At 42.1% G+C, this 16,808-nt stretch overlaps 1 protein-coding gene across 4 annotated transcripts in view; it reads right to left on the bottom strand.

Moving 5' to 3' along the window:
- The window catches only part of hivep1 (HIVEP zinc finger 1), a 57,089-nt gene that overhangs the window by 21,654 nt on the left and 18,627 nt on the right, over positions 1-16,808 (bottom strand). The window contains exon 1 of one of the 4 annotated variants that reach the window (XM_058046202.1): positions 3,357-4,086. The exons of the other annotated variants lie outside the window; for them this stretch is intronic. Within the exon in view, the coding sequence (XP_057902185.1) occupies positions 3,357-3,438 (82 nt within the window). The 5' untranslated portion in view covers positions 3,439-4,086. Of the gene's footprint in view, positions 1-3,356; positions 4,087-16,808 lie in introns of those variants that run through there. 4 annotated transcript variants of the gene reach the window in all.

Consider the following 16,808-nt stretch of genomic DNA (forward strand, 5'->3'; position numbering starts at 1 on the left):
CAAGGTGGCGGGAAGGACACACCGACAGAGGAACTCAACAATCTGGCTGTTTGTGTACCTTCCGCTGGGGAAAAGACTGCTTAAGTGTAGCATGAAACAGCATGCTTGATGCTACCGATGGAGAAAGGCGGGGATGTTTTTAAGAAAATATAGGATTGACAGGAGGCGTTTAAATAATGTATGTGGGGCGGTGTAGATATGCAATGCAGTTGGGGAATTGGAGTTGTCGCATTTCTAATGAAAGAATCATTCCCAAATATAATCATACATATAACTAGTATACCATGCTTCTTAGAGAAAGATTGCGAAGCCAATCAACAGCTAATACATTGATCAGTCTCTCTCTGCTGCACACACACACACACACAGACAAAGACAGTGGTGTGTTGCAGTATATGTATAGCGCTGCTGCCCCCGCAGGAAACTGTAGGTGGAAGAAGCAGCAGACTGGAGGCCACTGATTATTGGGTCTGCGTGGGCACCCTTGTGAAAAATTGATATAACGAGAAAACTACTGGGTGGGTAGAAGAAGCATGTTAGTGTACCCAGGGCTTACTGGTGCTGGCAAAGTGGATGACTAGAACCTCTTGCATCCTTTTCAAACCACACCTACTTAAAACCTCCAAATTCAGACTTGTAATCACGGGACAGAACAACTACAGTAGCAGGTGATCAATCCTTCACATGCTATTGAAAAATCAATATCTGCTCTTCTACTTTAGTCCGGTAGCTGGCGATAATGCACAGCACTGCAACTCCACCCAATGCAAGCTGACTGCAATTACAATTTAACATATAAAGTACAGTATGACGACTTTTTTATTGCAAATGTTGCCATCTCAAAGTAACAAAATCCCTGCAAATAGTGAGGATCTACTATCTCGTGATATGCATTCATTCATTCATTTTCTACCGCTTTTTCCTCACGAGGGTCGCGGGGGGTGCTGGAGCCTATCCCAGCTGTCTTGGGGCGAGAGGCGGGGTACACCCTGGACTGGTCGCCAGCCAATCACAGGGCACATATAGACAAACAACCATTCACACTCACATTCATACCTATGGACAATTTGGAGTCGCCAATTAACCTAGCATGTTTTTGGAATGTGGGAGGAAACCAGAGTACCCGGAGAAAACCCACGCATGCAGGGGGAGAACATGCAAACTCCACACAGAGATGACCGAGGGTGGAATTGAACCCTGGTCTCCTAGCTGTGAGGTCTGCGCGCTAACCACTAGACCGCCATGCCGCCCCGCGATATGCATATTTCCTAAAATAAATACAAAAAAATTTTATGGAAAAACACTGAACCTGGGTACATTTTTCTCATTTCTGTTTCAAATGAGAGGTGAAACATGAAAATGTACACACACCCACTTCCTTCTTTGCGGCGGTTGAAAAAAAAAAAAAAAACACGCCGCACGTCAAACTCCATCCAGTCAGCATCTCAAGTTCCCTCTAGGTTGCGCACGGTGACACCGAAATAACAGAACATCGGCGATTCCCCTTCGCTGAGCTAAGCGAGTGACGGCCGGTGTGTCGCCGAGCGATGCGTTGACAGGAAGCATGTGTCAGTGTGGTTAAGTGAGAAAACAAATTGTGAGCCCTATACATGAGCCAAGGAATCGGGAGAGGGAGGGGGCTGTGTTGCCACATCAGTCATTTTCATCACAATCAGAAACACATCCATTTGGATATGTCTTGTGTCGTTAGCACTAGCGTCGGTGCTAATGTTGTTGACATTCAAACAGATGTTATGTCGGTTTAAATTTAATTATCTAGTAGCATACAATGTAAATGGATTCATCCTCTGTGTGTATTGCAGTACAATTTGAGCCATTTGGTTTAGTGCAGTATTAGTATTAGTATTTGAAATACTAAAAAACGATAATATTTATTCATTGATCTGTGCTGTACAGACTGAAGTTGAACCTGAAACCTAGGTAAGTCCGCATAGGCTACAGCATACCCCTGCCACCCTAATGAGGATAAGCAGTATAAAAAATGAGTGGTAGGTCAGCAAATGAAAGCTGGTTTAGTGTCATAATTAATATTTTTCATCATTAATATTGATTTGACTGTATATTGTGTAATTTTACCAATACTTGCCTGTCAGTGTTTTGTTTTGGCTTTAATTTAAAATACATGCTGCTAAATAACTGTAAAAGACGCCTGGCAACAACAACAAAAATATATTAATTTATTCATTTTCTATCGCGTATCCCGCTGGGTCAAAACCTGACAACGTTAAGTAAATCCATCCACCCATTTTGTGGGGGCGTGCTGGAGCCTACCCTAGCTGACTTTTGGGCAGGAGGTCAAGTAAATACATCAATAAACACATTTCAAACATATTCATTCATTCATTTTATACCGCTTATCTTCACGAGGGTCATGAAATGAAGCCTCGTTGTTACCAACAATCTAGAACAACGTGCAACACAGGAAGTGAGCAGATAATCTGTGATTGCTGAGACGTGGAGATGGGGCAGGATTAAATAAACACATATTTCTACTCCGTTTAAGGTATCTGAACTGTATTCAGATTATATTCCGGGTAGTGTAGGGCAGGGTTGTCGAAAATTTCATTTATTCATTTTCTACCGCCATTTTCTAGAATACAACTTACGCCTACATGTACCTTTTGTCTTTCAATATTTTTTGACAAATAATACGGTATAGTAAACCACAAAACAGCGATCATTTATTGATAAATTCTTGAAAAAAAAACACGATACGCAATGGAGCTATAACGGAACAGCGATATTGTGAAGGACGACTGTATATGGGTGTTACTTCCTGTCCAGAGGGCTGTAATACTTTTAAAAACCGTATTTAGAAGGCCGCAAACAGGTTTTCTATTCTCTAACTACAAAAGTATTCATTAATTCATTTTCTACCGCTTATCCTCACGAGTGTCGCGGGAAATGCTGGAGCCTATCCCAGCTGTCTTTGGGCGAGAGGCGGGGTACACCCTGGACTGGTCGTCAGCCAACCACAGGGCACATATAGACAAACAACCATTCACACTCACATTCATACCTATGGACAATTTGGACTCGCTAATTAACCTAGTATGTTTTTGGAATGTGGGAGGAAACCGGAGTACCCGGTGAAAACCCACGCATGCACAGGGGAGAACATGCAAACATGCAAATCATAATAAAGCTAAAGCTAGGAATAGTGTTCCGGCATGTCCACTGAATGACCTCATCCTCACAAGAGCAAAATGAAAACCAAAACCAAGTTGATTCTGACCGCCTTGGTGAGTTGCAAATGAACTAAAAACAAAGGTCCCCCTATCTGAGCAGACAAAATTCGTGCATTTCATAAATAGAACAAAATGTTCACTTCTTACCGCACACTCTGGTTGACTTTTCATGGAAATAAACACTTAGTGGGTCCGTTTGGTCATGACCAAGCCAAGTCAGTACATACATGCTCCTCTGTCAAAACAGTCACAGCTGTGTTTCCGCCCTATCAGCTGGAGCGCTGCAGTGGTTTTGGGGCGTTGCCAGCGGTTTCCTCAGAATAATGTGACGAGGAGGGGAATTCCTGTAAGGCCCGGCAAGAGAGGAGGTGGAGCCAGGAGGTGAAAGCGAGGGGAGGAGGTTTGGCTTGAACATAGCAGGGTTAGGTGACGTCACTTAAACCGGCTTTGGCACCCTCCAGGGGATCCTTCGCTTGGTCTCCCTCCTGTGTTGTGTTTGTCCTGGAGGGGGGAGGGACTTAAAGTTCCCTGCCAACTGCTGGTTGCCCAACGGCTTACTCACTGGGTAAGAGGCCCCTGGCATGTTTACCACAGTATGACTTCTTTTTTTTCTGTTCCCTTAGCAGTTCTGGGAGCTAAAAGTATTCTTTTTATGCTCATTGTCAGACCTAAATATAACACTTTCTATGTACATTTTTATGTCAATCATTCATTTATTGCCGTTACTTGGATCCAGACCCGACCTTGAAGTCAATTTCTGCAAAGTAGGAATCTTTTTTTTTTTAATAAACTGAATATTTTCGTGGGCTGCACGGCGGTCGAGTGGTTAGCACGCATACCTCACAGCTAGGAGACCCGAGTTCAATCCCACCCTCAGCCATCTCTGTGTGGAGTTTGCATGTTCTCCCCGTGCATACCTGGGTTTCCAAACACATTCCAAAAACATGCTAGGTTAATTGGCGACTCCAAATTGTCCATAGGTATGAATGTGAGTGTGAATGGTTGTTTGTCTACATGTGCCCTGTGATTGGCTGGCCACCAGTCCAGGGTGGACCCCGCCTCTCGCCCAAAGACAGCTGGGATAGGCTCCAGCACCCTCCGCAACCCTTGTGAGGATAACTGGTAGAAAATGAATGAATGAATGAATGAATACTTTCTTAGTTAGAGAATAGAAAAACCTGTTTGCGGCCTTGTAAATATGGTTAAGTATTTTTAAGTATTTTTAAGTATTTTTAAGTATTTTTAAGTATTTTTAAGTATTTTAGTATTACAGCCCTCCTTCACAATACCGCTGTTCTGTTATGGCTCCATTGCTGTATCGCGTTTTTTCAAAAATTTGATGATGAAAAATGATCGCTGTTTCGTGGTTTACTATACCGTATTATTTGTCAAAAAATATTGAAAGACAAAAAAGGTACATGTACGCGTAAGTAGGCGTAAGTAGTATTCTATTACCGAGAAGTGAGCCATCACATGTCCGACATGGTACAGCGAAAATACGTTCTCCTCCCTTTAGAAGGTATAGAAATACAAAGAGCTGAATACACACTAAGAGTTGTAAAAACATTTTCCTCTCTGGCAACATGCTTGAGGAAAAAGGAAAAGGCAAAAAGGGCAGCCCGCAGTAGGAAAGACGTCACATAACCATCTCGTAGTGTGCTTTGGCAAGACTTCAAAGACGGCGCGCGTCCTGCATACGACTTGGCACAGCTTGTCGTGTTTAAACTGGTAATGGAAATGCAAATCAGGGTGGAAAGAGTGGACTCTTCAGGGGTTGATGCCAACGGAAAAGCCCATTAGGCCACTGTTAGGACGGTTGGCACTAGTACAGCGATGCACTGTACATTGCAAACACTAAATTGTAGCTACGGAGAATCATCGGCAGAACAAAAGTTTGAACTCGAGTCAGTCTGTGATGCTGACCTCTACGCTTGAACTCACACAACTATGCTGAGTCCATCTAAAAAAAAGAGGAAGAACCCTCCACTTTATTTTTGGATGAGTCATTATGGGAAATTGTGCGGCTTTCACAAGCTGCCTGCAAAAAACTTTAGAAAACTTTTTTTTTTTCAGGCCAGGGTCAAAACAACAAATATGCTTTGCTCTATCATTGCCAAGAAATATTATACATGTTCATAGAAAAACATCAGGAGCAACATTTCGCTCTGTAATTATGCCGACCAAAGCAAGCACATTGGGTTGTTGTTGGCGAATTTAAGGTACAAACATCAGTGACAAAAAGTCTACAAAGGGTTCCTTTTGCAGCCCTTTATAATGAGCATGAAGTGTATTTGGAACATGCGCCAACTGCCTAAACCTGGAAGTACGGAAGTCAGCTATGTCGCCCTTTGGTGACTCCATCAGTAGTTGACACCGTAGATCTTTGCTAACTAGCACAGTTACACCACAGGTCTTTGCTTTCCTTTAATCCTGGAACCAACCTACGCTGTGATGGAGCCAAAGAAGGTTGCAAGGATCAGAGTTTTGATAGAGAACCTGCTCAACATAACTGGATTCGGGAAATAACTCATAGTCGTCACCATTTTTGTCAAATGCATTGCATTTGAAAGTGTTCTCTATATGTAAAACCATAACTGTAAAATCAGTCGGGTCAGATCTTCTGTAACAGATTGATGGTAACCAAGGTTCCGCTACATGTAAATTACACTGAAATTGATATCACAGCATTCAAGACCAAGAAGAAGACAATTAATCATAATTAATCTGGATAATTATAATTAATCTCCAGATATTTAATATGGAAAGTCAAGTTATTTAACTATACAATAGCACCTAGAAGGCATAGAGAACATACCTGGGAGACTGAGTAGGTTAAATTAACATTCCTAAGCCAAAGAGGCCAACAAGCTTGTCACTGGTAAGCAGGTTCACCAAGCTCCCGATCTCATTCTCATAGTTTTCGCATAAGCAGTTAAAGAAAAAAACTATTTGTGTTGCACACATAATGTTTAAGTTGACTAATACTGAATGACCTACTCACTGGGTAAGAGGCCCCTGGCATGTTTACCACAGTATGAATTCTTTTTTCTGTTCCCATAGCAGTTCTGGGAGCTAAGCATTCTTTTTATGCTCATTGTCAGACCAAAATATAACACTTTCTATGTACATTTTTACATCAGTACTTTGTTTATCGCCGTTACTTGGATCCAGACCCGACCTTGAAGTCAATTTCTGCAAAGTAGGAATCTTTTTTTTTTTTAATAAACTGAATACTTTTGTGGTCTCACAGCTAGGAGACCCGAGTTCAATCCCACACTCAGCCATCTCTGTGTGGAGTTTGCATGTTCACCCCGTGCATGCGTGGGTTTTCTCCGGGTACTAGGGTTTCCTCCCACATTCCAAAAACATGCTAGGTTAATTGGCCACTCCAAATAGTCCATAGGTATGAATGTGAGTGTGAATGGTTGTTTGTCTATATGTGCAAATTCTGTAACAGATTGATGCTAACCAAGGTTCTGCTACATGTAAATTGCACTGAAATTGATATCACAGCATTCAAGACCAATAAGAAGATATTTAATCTGGAAAAACTATACAATAGCACCTAGAACAGCTACAGAATGGCATAATGAACATACCTGGGAGGCTGAGTAGGTTAAATTAACATTCTCTAAGCCAGAGACGCCAACAGGCTTGTCACTGGTAAGCAGGTTCACCAAGCTCCCGATCTCATTCTCAAAGTTTTCGCATAAGCAGTTAAAGAAAAAGGATTTAAAAAAAAAACTATGAGTTGTACACATTATGTTTAAGTTGACTAATACTGAGTGACCTGCATACACATAAAAAAAAACATTCCGACTAAGAAAAAGTTGGAACAAGTTAGAATGTTCAATTCATCACCAAACTGAAATATCCAACTATGCTTTGCAAGCAGCCAACAGCTGATGATGGTCATTTGTCATCGACAGATTTCTAATTCCGGGTCCATGACGCAACCGCGGGCCCGGTCTATAACACAAACAGTATCTGGTCAGTACAGTAGGATTTTATTCGGTCGACAGATGCTGCTCTGATCTCCGAATCTAATCGCGGTGCCATCCTCGGAATGGAAGAAAGAGACTATTACAGCTACAGCGAGAGAACTCTTAATTAGATCGAGAGCTTATGAGCCTGGGAAGTAGTGAGAATAAGACAAGGTAATGAGGCTACACAGGAAATAAGGATCTAAATGTTGCAAGGTCATTGATCAAGTTACAAAACAGACGTCGGATTCAGTTCACTTCAGCTCCTGCATCTTGGAGCCGGCTTCTCCACAAACCGCCATCACCACCACCATCTTCTCCTCATCTCCTCTGTTTAGATTACGAAACAAGACTCTCTCAACCATCAAGCTCTCGTCCATCAACTGCCTCCTGCTGCCCGCCCTCGGGGGGAAGAGCTAAGATGTTAATCAAGGCGGTTAGGACGACGACTGCAAGTGTTGCACATGGAAACATGTGACACGCGTCAACATCAAAATCCCGCTATGATTTAATTTCGAGTAAATGTCCTTCGTTTCCCACCCCCCTTCTTTGGTTTAATGCAAATTGAAGACATTTGTGAACCCAGCTCATACTTTTCACGGTGCGTCTTGCTTTGTATTCCTTTAATTATTGTTATTAATTGCCGTGCCTTTAACATCTGCCGCGGTGATTAGAACTGTTGTTTCAATGTTAAGAGAAGCAAAGTGCATTCATAAAGAGAAAAACCTTTGCTCATACTTCATCTCTATGCTATGCATCGGTTTGTACCATCGCTAACTGTTACTGATTATAGCCTCAACAACGTTCATGACATCACCATTACATCACCAGGTTTTTTTCCCCCCAGTTAGAAATCAAGAGCGAAAGAATGTTTTTCATGGGTCCGAGTTTAAAAAGTGTGCATTGCCCGTGCATACAGCAACATTTGCGTGCAAAAAAAACAAAGTAGTCAGTGAACAGGTAAAGCACAGGGGGGGAGCCTCTGGTGATTTCCTACCTATACGTGTCATGTATTGTGACAACGTCGCTGTCATCCTGCCTACAGAGATCCACAGCCTGCTCTGTAGACTCCCACAGGGCTTCCCTGCAGTTGCTCGGAGGCTCCCACTGCTTTGTGTCTCTGCGGTTGCCGTCACACATCCATCTGCTTCCATAGTTCATTTAGCAGCATCGCCCTTTCACGTATACATGGCTGTTCTTGGTGGCTTGGACAATTACAGTTATGGTAATGGTTTTATTTCATTTGAACATGCATCAGATTACAATTGAGTGCATCACATAATCAGTTCACAGTTCCACATGTCCAAAAGGAGTAGGAAGAAGCAAAGCTTATTCAATCCTACCCCTCCATCTGGTACTTTTACAATCAGTAACTGTTACATTTGTTCACTTCCTGCTTTTCTAATATAGTTTAAGGTTTTTTTTGTTTTTATTTTGTCCCGTACCAAAGTACGAGGTGAAATAACCATCCAATGACAAAATGGGTACCATAGTAAGTGTCAATATAGTGATATATATAGCACATCTAGTATTGTACATATAGTATTGTTTCTTGAATTGGCTCATCGTTGTGCATTGTTTGAGGTCCTTACTCAATCCATTCCATAGTTTGATTCCACATACTGAAATGCTATGGTTAAGCCTAAAGTTATACATTGTCGAAGTATAGAATTCAAGGGATTCGATTTGATTTTTTTTGGGGGGGGGGGGGGGGGGTGAAGAAAGTGTCAAAAGCTGAGAATTTTTGAGGAAAATATACAGGAAACTTGCAACCTCAATTATTAGAACATCGACAACAAGTTGCTATGTCGGCAAAAAAATGAATTACTGTTTACAGGACTGTCAAAAATAACACGTTAACGACAGTAATGGCATTATTTTATTGCATAAACATTTTTTATAAAATTAACGCATGCGCATATGACAGCTGATGGAGTCACAGTGTAGCATCACCACATCACACAGTCCGACACTTTTTTTGTATAACTTCATATCACTGCAATTCCAGCACCATATACAGCATGTTCCTCCAAATCGCAAACACACCTACACAAGTTCCATTCAAGGACACTCTGTGATTTTTATGTGTGTGTGTGTGCTCTAAATAAACAGAAAGAAAAAGAAAAACAGAGCAGCACCTGACAAGTACTGTGTTTTCTGTGCTGGGCATGCATTGTTCACATAGTGATGTGTTCAAGTGCACTGCGTAACTCTTTAATTAGGCCGGGAAATTTCAGAAAATACACTCAAAACATTTGAATTCAACTGAAACGATGCGGTGTCTTTGAACGTAACCCCTCATTGCTCATAAAAAACAATTTAATATTCATTAAAATTAATAGGAAAACTGATTAAATGTTGTTCTACTTTGGTTATTATTTATTCTATGTAGTCTTTTGCTAATTCTATGTGTCACACCCATTCAATAAAAACATCACTTACAATACGAATATTTAAAAACAGTATTTAAATCGAAATATGTGTCCGAGGCATTAAAGTCATTGCAGTCTGCGCCCTCTTGTGGACAACTGCAATAAGAATAACATCAAAAAATGGGGGCCTGTCATTGTATTTGTAATTTCCTCGCTGTTATAATAAAACTGCTCTGCCTTTATCTGCAATGGTAGTGAAATGAACACTATGCTTTCCTGCAGGCAAGGGTACATTCACAGCATGCCAATGTATGGGGGTTATGCGGAGAGTTACGCAAAAGAAAAAAAAAAAAGCCAATTTTGACCTTTGCCATGGTCCTCTTGGGTAACTCATCTTCCTCAGTGATGCTGTTGCCGCCCGCCCACCTCCACACCACCAGTGGGCTTGAGGTAACATTACATAACGCTATGAGCACAGGGGGGAGACATGGCGTTCCCTCACCGGTTCTATTTCCCTCCCACTGTTCTGCTCGTTTCCATCAACCTTGTTTAGCGACTTTGCCTCATTACTGCCAGTATTTACCCCTACGAATGCTTCCAGAACTGCAGCACTGCCCCTCCTCGGGGCTTCATCACATCAGATGTGGCAACAGATACGCATCATGACAACTTCAATTAGTCGAAGAAAATGCACAGGAAATGTTCCCATCAGCAAAGACTCTTTTGTTAGACGTAGAGTCCAAAAGATGTTACAAGCAGCAGTTGACAAAGTAGGAAAGATGGGCAAAATAAAACAAAAACAGGTAACAAAGCCACGCTGCAACAGGTCAACAACGACATCTGTGCTTACATTAAACCACCCAGCAGGGAGATGCTAAGTGAGCCTAATGATGTCATGGAGTGTGGAAGAAGTCATTGGTGTCTAAGTTCGGATCTGCTCTATCTCTGGGTCCGAGCTGTTGCATAACGCCTGCAGCTCATCCCCGGTAGGCTGCGGCGCGCAAGGCTTATCCTGTCCTCCCGCTCACACGTCAGCCGGGAAGATGCCTGCCGAGGCTGAGATGGGTTAGCGAGAGAGAGCGTGGCCGCGGCCGTCGGTCCGCTGACTGACATTATTGCCACACGGGGGAGATGAGGCAAGAGGAAGAACGAGCAAAGGAGGGGTCATTTCCTGTCTGGTGCATGCCATAATTCTTTTTTCAGTAAGACAAGACGCTTCATAAACTTTATGACATAAAGTACCTATGGTTTCAATATTAAAAATGTTACGGATGAGATCAGAAATGTCTCATTTACCAGGATGTCAGAACTTTTGGCACTGGAAAAATATATTTATTGATGTTTAAAAACCCGTAAACTACAACCAGCAAAATGAGTAAACAACTGCAATTCAGGAGAATTAAGAGAAACTTAAACAAAACAAAATCAGGACTTAAAGGAAGACAACATAAATAAATACATAAGTCGTTCCAAATACCTGTTTAGTCGGGAAAGACGTCTGGTGTCTCATGGATAGCAACTGGATGTCTGGCTGCTGACTTTCCCTCCCTCCCAGAGTCGTACTCACAGGGGGAACACCTGACATTCCTGACCACTTCCCCGACCAATAGTCTCTGACATTCCTGGGCCCGGCTGCGTCTTCCGGCAAGAATATATAAATAAATAACAAAAAAAGAGGAGCGAGTTGAAACGCCACCGGAGCTGAGAACTGTCGTCGATTTGCCACACGAGACAAACCCTCACTAACACGCAGATGCGTCTGCGCCGAGATTTCACTCCTCACTTCTGCCTATTGTCGGTTTAGCAGCCACGCTTCTTTCTCCTCCCTGCCTGCCTGCCTGCCTGCTTGCTTGCCTTTGTGTTCCTTCTCACACCACCTCCTCTCCTCTTCTCCCGCCACCTCTTTTTTTTTTTAAATCCCTTCCCAAAAATGAGGGAAAGCCCTGCCCGCCTATATTTATGCAGACTTCCCCCAAGCTGAGAGGCAGCAATTCCTCTCAAAAGAAAAACAAACAAACCATAATGGAAGCGCTAAAAATACGATAAAATTCCTCTATATGCATAATTCGTTCTGACACACACACACACACACACACACACACACACATCAGATTAGCCACTAACCTACTTGTTGCCCACAACACCCGACGTCCTCACAGAAGCTATAAATACTCATCTATCCCAGAGCATTGATCCCGCTTGAGTCGAGCAAGACCACCACAATGAGCATTTTGGGACTAATAAAAGGCAAGGAATAGAGGAAGAAATTGAAAGACAAATTATCTACGCAGTCAGACAGCAAGTAGGAGGTGTAATGGACCGCCTCCACATCAACACCCAGAAAAAGGACAGCCATTAATACCAAATATCAGGTTTAGAAGAATAAGATCTCTTTTGGTGAATATCATTGCAGGACAAAAAATGAAATCTTAATTTTCTTTTCTTTTTTTTCACATTTATACTTTTTATTTACAACATATTGCGCAACTGCAGGGTCTTGAGACACATTCTAACTCGCAAACTAGAAATCTAGCGACCTAAACGGTAGCCTCCAAGTTATTTCCTTTAAACTTAAAAAAGCCAAAAACGTACCACTTCCACACAGATAGGGAGGATAACTATTAACAGTTATTTAACCTTTAACATGAACATTAAATCAAACGTAATAATTTTTTCTGGGTACATGATACCATACAGCATCCATATCAAACTTGCGCGGGCCGCATATATCAAGGCGGGTCCTCAAACTAGTGTCCTGCAGGCCACATTTGGCCCGCGGCCCGCGTGTTTGAGACCCCTGCCCTACAGTCAGGGATTTATTTATTTTTTTGCTTTGTCAGTCTGACTGACGTCAACAAGCAATATTGATACTTAAAGTATTAAAAAACTAAAATGATGTCGGAATTCGAAAATGCTCATGCAAATGGAAGAACTTCCAACTGTACTAAACTATAGATTTTTCCTCATATCAACTTTTTTTTTTTTTTTTTTTGAAAATCTTAATTTTCACTTCCCCATTTTTTTTCCCAGCAGCACATGTACACAGACAATACAAACACATACTTGGCACTTTGTCATGCTATGTTCGTACATGAGGACAGCGTGATACAATTATGTTTAAGACACCTTCACCTCGCAAGGCACACCTGAAACAGCCCTCGAGTCATAAATCACACCCACACGCGACGACAGACTCGCTTGCAAAATGCCTGCAACTTCCCTTTCTGTTTTTCACATTCCTTTCCATACACTGACCCTCTGCTGTTGCATCGTTGCTGGGTTGCGACCACGTGACCCAGAGGCAGTTCGCCTCACTTCCAGAGTCCGGGTCCAGGGAGCAAACATTTCAATACGGCCACATGTACGCTCTGTATCTTTGTATAATGATTGGCAGGTTATTATGAAATAAGCATGAATGCCGTTGAAAGTATTGGTTCCAATTGTGTGAGTGTGCATGGTGTGTTGCATAAAGACATGAAATAGTTGAATACAAAGCAATCAAGTGAAGGAGAAGGTTTATCTTCCGTGTCAGTTCATGTTTTTGCTTGTTTGTTTCAGCTTTTTCCTGATTTCGGAATCGCCACAGCGGATCTTTTGATCCGTATACTGATTTTGGCTTGAGCACTTTATCTTGTAGATGAAAATTGATATCAAGAACGTGTTTATCGCGTTCTTACACCAAGTCATTTGGCATTAACATATTTTTGTACACCTGCGCTGACTTGTCATCAATGACCATTTCTATTGGTCCTGTCCTTAATTAATAATATCAATAAAATGAATAATGTCCTGTTTGGTTTTTTAATTCAGAGGATAGAGGTATTTTTAGGAATGATACTTTCAATCTATTCTCCATCTGTGTGCGGCTTCCCCTGACCGACTGTTGCCATATTTTGGCGACTGTCCAATGTCGGGAGATTTTTGAGACTTAAAAGTGAAAGCACGGTTGCTGCCAAAAGGTCCGCCCCGCCTCACATCAGTCAAAAATTGTCAGTGGCACACTTCCTGCCTCGGACCCAAAACTCCCTCAACTTTTTTTTCTCTCCAATGAGACTGTGAAAACACAGGAAAGATGCATTCACTGACTTGTGGTGAGTTGGGTATTTCACACTCTTTTTTGAAAATGTCCTAGGATTAACTGTTGCAGTATGTCTGGGAAGTTCCCTTTTTCAAGGCAATGAGTGCAATTATTTTTATTGGTTAAATAAGTCGGCCAATTGGAGGCGCTCTAGCTGTAATGACCTTGGGCCCATTCCTTGAAGATGGAAAAATACCTTCCTTATTTACAAACAAGCCGTAGGTGTGTGTGGGGGGTATTTTTTTCAAGCCGAAGGCTAGTTATTTCCTAGACAAATTACAACTTTAAATCCCAGAGAGCCTCTCCCTCTCATCCCTACCATCTCTCCCCATGGAAACAGCAGCTAAAAGGAAGAGATGACCAATGTTATGCAACAGGACTAAGCCTTGCCAGCAGGCAATCACCCCTTTCCCATCCATCCCCTATTTCAGACTTTTTAACTTCTGTCTACACATACTTTCAAGTTTCCTGTCTGTCTCGACTCAAACCTTTGAAAAGTTTTGTTTACGAATGTCTGATCTGTAATAATATTCATGCCAAGCTAATAGTTAGTAATGTTGTTATGTCCATACTCACTAATTTGATGTATGGAAGTAATACGAGTCCGTTGGTCGCAGTTGGTGGTGTGGCTTGGTGGAAAGGCATTAAAAACCAGCGGCCTAGTTCCATTGATTTTGTGGTGAACACTGAACAGGCATGCCTGCATGTTTTTACTGACTAGACCAAGGGTCTCAAACTCAATTTACATGGGGGCCACTGGAGCTTGGGTCTGGGTGAGAATGGGCCGCATCAGGTTTTCCAAAAAAAAATATGCATTTATTAAAAACAGAAAAAGGAATAAACTTTGCTTTGGTTCCGATTTTCTACAAGAAAAGCTCTGATAAAACATTCCACTGTTCTCAAATATCTTACTTTTTATTTTTCTACACAAAATAAGATGAAAAATAAATAAACAAATCAAGAATAAAAAAAATCAATCAATCAGTAATAAATAAATAAATATAATAAGAATAATAAAACGGCAAATAATAAAAACTTAAGAAACCACATATAGTTGGTGGGTAGACAAATTATTTTTTTCAGATTAAAATGAACAAAGCATTATTAGAGCCCTGTAGACATGACAAAACACGACTATAGTCACATTTATACTCTTTTTATTTACAACATATTGCGCAACTGCAGGGTCTTGAGACACATGCTAACTCGCACACTAGAGAGCTAGCGACCTAAACGGTAGCCTTCAAGTTATTTCCTTTAAACTTAAATAGCCAAAAACTTACCACTTCCACACGGATAGGGAGGATAACTATTAACAGTTATTTAACCTTTAACATGAACATTAATCAAACGTAATCATTTTTTTCTGGGTACATGATACCATACAGCATCCATATCAAAACTTGCGTGGGCCGCACTAACATTAAACTTTCATATCAAGGCGGGGGCCTCAAACTAGTGTCACACATTTGGCCCGCGGGCCGCGTGTTTGAGACCCCTGGACTAGACCATTACAAATGTCCAAATGTTCGTCTTCACGTTCCAAGTAGTCACATTCATGCAATCGTAATCTGTTTGTATCCATTTTCAACTCAAAACTGCCTGTTTGACATCATTCTCACACTGGTGTGTACTTCATCCCTGCCATCCGCCCCCAATCTCTATCCGCCGTCCTTTTCCCCGCCGCCAAGTCTTAGCTTTGCCCTTCTTCATCCTCTTTGAGACTTTTTCCACGGTTGTTGACAAAGGTGGAAGGCATCTATCCGTCCCATGCACTGCACCCTCTTTGAGGGATTCTACTGTCAACAAGCCAGGAAGACGACTGAAATAAGTCAGCTGGCAACAGTACATTTTGGAAAGGCGAACTCTGATGTAGGATGAGGGGGTGCGCACTGTAGGTGGGATGGCGATAGGTGCGTCAGCCGTGCATCAGCAATGCAAATAGCATGACGTCATACCAGTGCAATACAGCGCAATCCTCCAACAAATTGGACAAAGAAGTGGCAGTAAACAAAACACATCAAATATGACCTACTTTTTCTACACTTAAGGAACCACACTAAAAAGTAAAGTTAGCACGTTTATTGCAAAAAAATGACCACCCAAACTGTACTTGCGCTGTAGAAAGGGGGTACTGCTTGACCACAAAGATCACACATTTCCCATCGTAAAGCCTTCATCAAGCAACGCATGATGTTCTCCCACCTGACTGGCCACCATCACTGCTGTGAAGGGGACAACCGCGCACCTCCTGACCCGACTCTAAACGTGTTTGCACTTATACACTATACTGCTAGTCTTTAAAATATTGACCCAACCTCAGTGACCCTTCCCTACAATCCCGGTGACTCATAGGCTCTCGGAGGGCTTTTAGTGGTCCATTATCGACCTGCTGGATTACACTGGGTCTGGACAGCTAAGGACAACCCTACTTCCCCCAACGCCTACACTCCTCACCCCTTTAGTCCCTTCCACCCCCCCCCCCCCAATCCTGACCCTTGGAGGCACACGCATTCCCTGCCTCTAACTCCACCGCCTCCTCACTCAGTCAATAACACGCCGATCGCTCAGAGGAAACAACAGATTTCCTTCTGATGGCAGCGAGCCTACACAAAGACCAAGGAAATTATCACAACAAAGACTTTGTGAATGAACATGCAGCGGCCTCGTGATGTGGTTTGTTTTTCTCTCTGTTTTTTTTTTTTTTTTTTTTTTAAGAGGCCGTCTCCTGCTACGCGTAGGACCGACTAATTCCTGTAAGTCAGTCCCTGTGTGGAGTTCAGCTGCATTATTCCACATCCTGCTCTGTGATGACTAACCGGTGAAGCCTGTATGCACGTCCAAGAGGACATTTACATCAGCAAAGTACATCTAGATAATGAGGATAAGTTGCAAAGCAGAGCAGGCTTCATTAGCACACAGCTAAATGGGGTGAAATCATTGAGCATGAAAAATTAAAGTCAAGATGGTATTTAATAGGGCTGTCAAAAATTACTTGACTAATCGACATATTTTCTAAAGGATTTTGGGTGTCGACCAGTCTAGGGTCGCTGGGATAGGCTTCAGCATGCCCCAGTGACCCTAGTGAGGATAAGCGGCATAGAAAATGGATGGATGGTGCTATTAACGCAATAGCGTAATTAGTGCATCACTGCAACTTTAATAT

Source organism: Doryrhamphus excisus, chromosome 14 (assembly GCF_030265055.1).
Source record: "Doryrhamphus excisus isolate RoL2022-K1 chromosome 14, RoL_Dexc_1.0, whole genome shotgun sequence".
In the NCBI taxonomy this organism is placed as follows: Eukaryota; Metazoa; Chordata; class Actinopteri; order Syngnathiformes; family Syngnathidae; genus Doryrhamphus; species Doryrhamphus excisus.